The sequence below is a fragment of the Monoraphidium neglectum genome (genome assembly GCF_000611645.1).
Source record: "Monoraphidium neglectum strain SAG 48.87 unplaced genomic scaffold scaffold03343, whole genome shotgun sequence".
Taxonomy (NCBI): Eukaryota; Viridiplantae; Chlorophyta; class Chlorophyceae; order Sphaeropleales; family Selenastraceae; genus Monoraphidium; species Monoraphidium neglectum.
The window spans coordinates 1-6,607 of NW_014010285.1; the positions used below are offsets into that span (position 1 = coordinate 1).

General features: G+C 64.3%; 3 protein-coding genes across 3 annotated transcripts; all 3 read left to right on the plus strand.

Annotated features, from left to right (window-relative positions):
* Positions 1 to 382: 382 nt before the first annotated feature.
* On the plus strand, positions 383 to 1,626 carry MNEG_12624 (putative phenylalanyl-tRNA synthetase beta chain; the record flags this gene model as incomplete). Its single annotated transcript, XM_014038902.1, has 4 exons — positions 383 to 412; positions 591 to 750; positions 1,081 to 1,217; positions 1,489 to 1,626. 4 exons carry the CDS (start codon positions 383 to 385, stop codon positions 1,624 to 1,626), a joined length of 465 nt encoding a protein of 154 aa, XP_013894356.1.
* A 636-nt stretch (positions 1,627 to 2,262) lies between these two features.
* Positions 2,263 to 4,499, plus strand: MNEG_12625 (Oxygen-evolving enhancer protein 3; the record flags this gene model as incomplete). Its single annotated transcript, XM_014038903.1, has 8 exons — positions 2,263 to 2,276; positions 2,373 to 2,404; positions 2,503 to 2,515; positions 2,642 to 2,684; positions 3,019 to 3,189; positions 3,550 to 3,644; positions 3,950 to 4,079; positions 4,392 to 4,499. The coding sequence occupies 8 exons, from the start codon at positions 2,263 to 2,265 to the stop codon at positions 4,497 to 4,499; spliced, it is 606 nt and encodes a 201-aa protein (XP_013894357.1).
* A 1,128-nt stretch (positions 4,500 to 5,627) lies between these two features.
* MNEG_12626 (Cyclin-dependent kinase B1-21) lies at positions 5,628 to 6,586 on the plus strand (the record flags this gene model as incomplete). The annotated part of the gene is made up of 2 exons (XM_014038904.1): positions 5,628 to 5,741; positions 6,401 to 6,586. The coding sequence occupies 2 exons, from the start codon at positions 5,628 to 5,630 to the stop codon at positions 6,584 to 6,586; spliced, it is 300 nt and encodes a 99-aa protein (XP_013894358.1).
* Between the last annotated feature and the right edge of the window lie 21 nt (positions 6,587 to 6,607).

The following is a 6,607-nucleotide window of genomic DNA, read 5'->3' on the forward strand; positions in this document are numbered from 1 at the left end:
GCGCCCAGGACGAGCCTGGGGACCCGCCGCTGCTTTGCGGCTGTTTGACCAGCCCCTAGAAGGGCCGCGCGTCGCGTATCCCCCCCATCCGCCGGCCGCCCTGGTCGCTGCACCCCGACGCACTCTACCGCTGTGCCACCCCTCATTGTCTGCTGGCCAGGCGCTCAAAACGCTGGGCGCCAACAAAAACGCGGAGCTGCCCATCAAGCTGTTCGAGGTGGGCGCGGCGTGGCAGGGGCCGCGGCGCGCCGGCTGCGCGACCCTCGGCGCGCCCTCAAGCGGGCCGCTCTCTCCTTCCCCCCTTACCATAGCAGCGCGTGCTCTTGTCCCCGCTGCCAACGTGCCAGCCCCACCGAGTCACCGTTTGCTCCGGCCCCCGCTGATGGCGCGCACCGCACAGCACAGCTGCTCTGTGCAGCACGCCCCCTCCCCCCGTCCCTTTGCCCCGCCACGCACTTGATATCCCGCTTCCCTGAACCCCATTTATCCTGCCTGATAGTTCCCTCTATGCCTCATCCATGACCACACAAACACACGCACACACACACGCACGCGTACCCACACACACGCACCCCCCCAAAACCCCCCAGATCAGCGACGTGGTGCTGCTGGCCCCCGAGCGCGAGGTGGGGGCGCGCAACGAGCGGCGGCTGGTGGCGGTGGTGTGCAACAAGGAGGCCGGCTTCGAGGTCATACACGGCCTGCTCAACAGGGTCATGGAGGCACTCGGGGTGCCCCTCGCAGCACAGGGTGCGCGGCGCGCACCCGTGCGCATTGAGATAATGGGGTATGGGTATATGGGTCATATTTATGGTCATACATGTGTATATGGGTCATTCAGCCCGGGGTGGGGGCTGCGTGGCGTGGGGCCACTGGCCGCGCTCGTGAGGAGCCCAAGCAGGGCGAGTTGTTGAGACAGGAGCGGCGCATTCCGCGGAGCGGGCGCGCCTGCGCAACCCTCGCTGGCCGGCGCCGCGCACCCGGCTGCCTAGCCATGGGCATACGAGGTTGGAGGCCGCCCCGCTCGGGCCTCATTTCAACTGCGCACCCCACGGTCGTGCGCCCCTCACGCGCCCCCAGGCACCAGCAGTAGCAGCAGCAGCAGCAGCAGCAGCAGCCCCGACGCAGGTCCCAAGGCGGGCTACAGCTGGCAGCCCAGCAGCCACCCCTCCTTCTTCCCGGGGCGCCAGGCGACAATTCACGCGAGCGGCCAGCAGGTGGGCCGCGCAGCGCTCCTCCCCCTACGCGTGCCTTGCTGCCGCACTCACCGTGCCCCCCCCCCTCAACCCCACCCGACCCAAGTCACTTGTGCACGCCGCTCTCCCTCCGTGGCCTGCGGCCTCGAGGGTTCTGCCTCGCCGCTTCGCCAACAACGGTCGTCGCCTCGTGCGCTGCACCAACCCCCTTCCCACTGCGGCGCATCGCGCCCCATCCCTCTTTCTGTTGACGCTATGCCCCCCTGTTTTCTCCATGCTGCGCGCGCCGCAGGTGGGCATCTTTGGCGTCGTGCACCCCGAGGTTCTCGCGGCGTTCGACATCACCAACGCCGTCTCGGCGCTGGAGCTCAACATCGAGCCGTTTTGCTTCGACCAGTTCGGCCGCTCCCTGCTCCGGCGGCTCGACTGACCGGGCCGCGTCGGCTCTGGTTGCGTTCTCGAGAGTAACAAACACACGCGGTGCATCGGCTGGCCCTGGGCTTGGGAGTTGTGGTGAAGGGGCTCTCGCAGTGCTGCTGCTGCTGCTGCTGCTGCTGCTGGATGTGGTGCTGCTGCTGGTGCTGCTGCTGGTGCTGCTGCTGGTGCTGCTGCTGCTGCTGCTGCTGGTGGTGGTGCTGCTGCTGCTGGTGTTGCTGCTGCTGCTGATATTGACAGGCGTATTGGTGGCATTGTGGAAGGTTTTCAGACATGGATAGAGGTCCAGCAGAGCAGAGCAGCTCCGACCTTGAAACAGCGCAGCAGCTGCTGCAGTGCAGGTTGGGTGCTGGACAGCGGGGCAGTCAGCGACAGCTGAACTGCAGGCGCAGCTGGCCCGCCAAGCGCTGCCAGCGAGTAGAAAGTAATGGCTTGATCATGCGAGCCTCAAACAATCACGGAGAGCGTGCAAGAGCTTCCAAAATCGACAGGAGACTCAAACGTCAACCCCGGGTTTTAGGCCCGCTCGTTTTTTCCTCGAAGAGGCCAGCGTTCACGGTTCGCACACACTCTCGCGGCAAAACTAGCACTTCGGTTAGCCTCACAAGTCCAAGCAGAGGCAGCAGCAGCCATGGCCCTCCGCCAGTGAGCACCTGGGACCGGGACCCAGTGCACGCATGCTGGAGGCCCATTCAGTGCCACAGGCATCACATCTAATGTGAATCTCACTCTTCTTTGCAGGACCGTCGCCTCGCAGGCCGCCCAGCGCGCTGGTGAGCATCAATGGGCTCGATCACTGCTGCACCCGTGGCCCCCGCGCGTTGTTCTGGTGCCCCTAGCTCACACTCCCACTCCTGCTACTGCCTCGCAGCGCGCCCATCCAGGTACTTGCGGGATCTGGAGCGGAACTGGCGGGGTAGCGCGGGCACTAGGACGGGCGCGTGATCGAGTGAATGCCGTTTCTCTAGGCAGCGTTGCGCGCTCATTGAGTCCGCATTGTTTTTCTGCAGGTCCGCTGTCGTGGTCCGCGCCTCTGCAGAGAGCCGCCGCGCGGTGAGATGGGCCGGCGTGGCAGCAGCAGCAGCAGATCGGGCCATCTGCCGCATTTTGGCGCAGGCAGACAGCGGGTCGTGTGAGGGGCGAGCGGCGTGGCGCGCAACAGTACAAGTGGTACCTTTACCCGGGCTATGTGTCCCAGATCAGCGTAATCGCTGTCCGCTGCAGCTGGCAGTCATTGGGCTGCTTCAGTCGCCGGGCTTGACTGGCAGCCGGGCCGCCTTCCCTACGCTCGCGCATTGATAAGACCGCACATGCACACGAGCACAACACCAGGCGCTCGGACACCACCATCAAACCGTGGCCCGCACCTCTGCCCGCGCCCGCGCAGGTGCTGTCCAGCTTCGCGGGCGCCGCCGCGCTGCTGGCGGCCACCGCCGCGCAGGCCGCCACCCCCGTGGACCTGTTTGATGACCGCAAGGCCAGGGACACCGGCTTCGACCTCATCTACGAGGCGCGCGAGCTGGACCTGCCCCAGAACGTCCGCGACGGCTTGAGCCAGGTGCGGCCCAGATGTGCACCGGGCCAGCAGAACACCGGGCAGCGACGCGTCACTGCGACGCGCAGGGCCGCCCGTTCATGGGCAGCCGCGCTGGCGGGTGTGGCGCCAAGGACCATGCCTTGCTGCGGCGACGCATCACGAAGCCGAAGGGTCATGAAGCCGTCGACAGCGGGACGCGACGGGCGGGACGCGTCGGGAGCAGCTGCTGCTGGAGAGGCGGTGCTGCGGGGCTGGTGGACGGGAGGATGCAGAAATGGAAGCCGCGGCCCCCCACCATATTCCTGAGCTCCGCTCCCGGCTGCTCTGCACCTCTGCCTTCACCACTCCGCGTCGCTGTCCCTCCTCCACCCTTGTCCCCAGGCGCGTGAGAACCTGGAGGCCACCAAGGCCCGCGCCAGGGAGAGCGAGAGGCGCCTCGACAACGACGTGCTGCCCTTCGTGGAGAAGGCCTACTGGTGAGGGCTCACGCAGGGCGCGGGCCGTAAGGGCGGCACGAGCCTGCGCGCACACTGTGCAAGGACGCGAGAGCCAGTGAACTTGTGCGTGCGCGGGTGAGGCAGAGTGCGCTGATCGGCCAGCATTCGAGGGGGGCAGGACGCACGCGGCGCCCTTGGACGAGCGGTAGGGAGGCGCACCCGGCCTACCTGATGGCCCGCTAGGGATACGATGTCGGAATCCCGCTGGTGAAGCGGTGCGGGGGCGACGCGCTTGCCGCCGACCACGTGCTGTGCTGCCCTGCCGTGTGTCCCCCCCTCTCCAGGACCCTGGCCCGCGAGGAGCTGCGCTTGCAGGTGGGCACCCTGCGCTTCGACCTCAACACCCTGGCCAGCGTGAAGCCCAAGGAGGAGAAGAAGGCGGCCCTCGCCCTCCGCAAGGAGTTCCTCAGCGCCGTGAGCCCCGGGACGGGAGGGCCTGGCGGTTGGTTGGTTGTTGGCGGCGTTTGTGCCGCCCCTGGGGTGGGGCGTGGCGGGTCATCCTGCAGCAACCAACCAGGGTCATCCTGCACCGGGTCGTCCTGCAGTTGATTCCTGCACCGGGTCATCCTGCAGACTGCAAACCACTTTCAGGGACAAAGAAAGCCATGCAGGACTGCAATCCCCAAACACCCAGGCCCTCGCACACTCTGTCACACGCACATTCTCAATTTCCCTGCCTCTGCCTCCCTCGCCCTACCCCTCTTTGGCCCCCCGCCCCTTCAACAGGTCGAGGACCTGGACCTGTCCCTCCGCAAGAAGGACAAGGACTCGGCCCTGGCCAAGCTGCCCGTGGCGCAGGCCAAGCTCGACAGCGTCCTGGCCGCCGTCCTCTAAATTTTTTTCCGCTGCTCGGCATGACTTGCATTGGGCTCGCCGCGTGCTTGACTTGCCTGGGGGTGCATCCATTGCGATCACTTCTTTCATGCGTAATTTGAATTCTAGTGAAACCTCGAGCGGATTTGGACCAATGTGGGTGTCGAGCCAGTGGGGAAGTGGACTTGGGTGGGTAACACAGGGTGGCATAAGCCTACTCAAAGACTGCGAAAGGTTCGCAGGCACATGCAGAGTGCTTGACCAAGCAGCGGGTGATGGCAGTACCAGGGAGCATGCCACCACCTCAGTGAAACATGGATGCCAATTCAAGTAAATGATAAGATATGGGTTGAAGGAATGTGGAACCAACAAAACTCTGTGGAATCAACAAAACTCCAGGCATATCAAGTGCACATGTGCATGCTAGTGTTTTTCAGGCCTGTACACCCCTTCACACGCTGAGCCAGTGGCGCAACAGCCGCTGATGAGCACAAACCTAGAATTGCGCTCTTCCCGGCAGCTGTAGCGTTTGTCAGAAGTGCAACGGAAGATTCAAACGGCTGCCGGCATGTGCAAATTCAGAGTAATGCATGGCGGGCGGATTTGCTCCAGATGCCAGCCGTCATAAAAGCTCAAAAGCTCCTCAATAACAGCAGTTGAAGCGGCTACCCTGGTAAAGTGGCCGGTCCTGTGGCTGCCATGCGGTCTTCGCACGCAAACCAATCGCACGATGGCAGGACAGCAGCAACCAACCCCAGCGTGCAGAGCGGCGGCGCCAGACACGCCTTTTGCGTGAATGATGAAAAACGGGGGTGCTCCTTGCTGAGCAGTCGAGAAATACAAATCGTAACGTATTGCTATCGATCAAGCAACACTGCCCCTCGTTTGGCAGCAGCAGACTGCGGTGCCTGTTCAAATCAAACGCCGCGCGGAGTGCAAACAGCTCCAAACAAGCAGAGTGCCGGCGTAAAGCTCTCACTAAACGTCAGTATTCCTGTGTTGTCACGTATCCATAGCTTAGACTCCCAGCCGAGTAGCCGAGCTCGCATCGCACAGCACCGTGCACCTGTCGACCCAGTCCGGCAGTCACGCTAGCTGTAAAGGTGATTTTAGTACCTCTCAGCTCAGTACCGGGCCTGTAGGATGGCCATGGATCAGTATGAGAAGCTGGAGAAGATCGGGGAGGGCACCTATGGCAAGGTGTACAAAGCAAGGGACAAGACATCCGGCAAGCTGGTGGCGCTCAAGAAGACGCGCTTAGAGGTGCGATCGTGGCCCGCTGCACTGCTGTGCAACTCGCGGGTTGCGGCAAGCAGCAGCAGCCCAGCATCACGTTGTACCTACAGCGAGCGCGCCACACTTGCAGCCTGGGCAGCAGCTGATTGCGCGACAACAGCTCCTTGTCGTCCATGCCAACGTCAACATGTGGGCCTGCCCGCCGTGCCGCTGCCGTAGATGGACGAGGAGGGCGTCCCCTCAACAACACTGCGCGAGATCTCGCTGCTCAAAATGCTTAGCGAGAGCAACCACATTGTCAAGTGCGGGCGGCTGGGTGCAGCCGCGCAGCGACAACCATGGCAGACGGGAGCCCGCAGCTGATCGCATGCTGCGGACAGCTGTAGGGACACACGCGGGCGCTAGCCACAACTGCCCGTGCCGCCTGCTGCCTACCTTCACTGGCCCCTGCTCTGGTGGTCACAATTGCCCATCGCTCCGCTATTAAATACTCCAGGCTACTCACAGTGGAGCATGTGGATGAGAATGAGAAGGCCTGTCTATACCTGGTGCGCGCCCCCCGAGCCGCCCCAGCAGCGCGGGCCGCGGCCCGTCGCCCCCGGCCATGCAGCTGGGCAGGCCCCCGGTACAGCGGGCGCGCGCCCCAGCAGCCCCGGTCCCACGCCCGACGGACGCGCGTGCCGCAGGTGTTTGAGTACCTGACGACCGACCTGAAGCGCTACATGGACCGCAACGGCAAGGGGCCCGCCTACCCGCTGACCACACAGACTGTCAAGGTGCGCGCCTCCCCCACCGCCGGGCGCACCCACGCACCCCTAATCCCACCCCCTCTCGCCTGTGTCCTGCATCCGCGCACGTTCTGCCACGCATAACTAGCCGTCCGTGCGCGCACC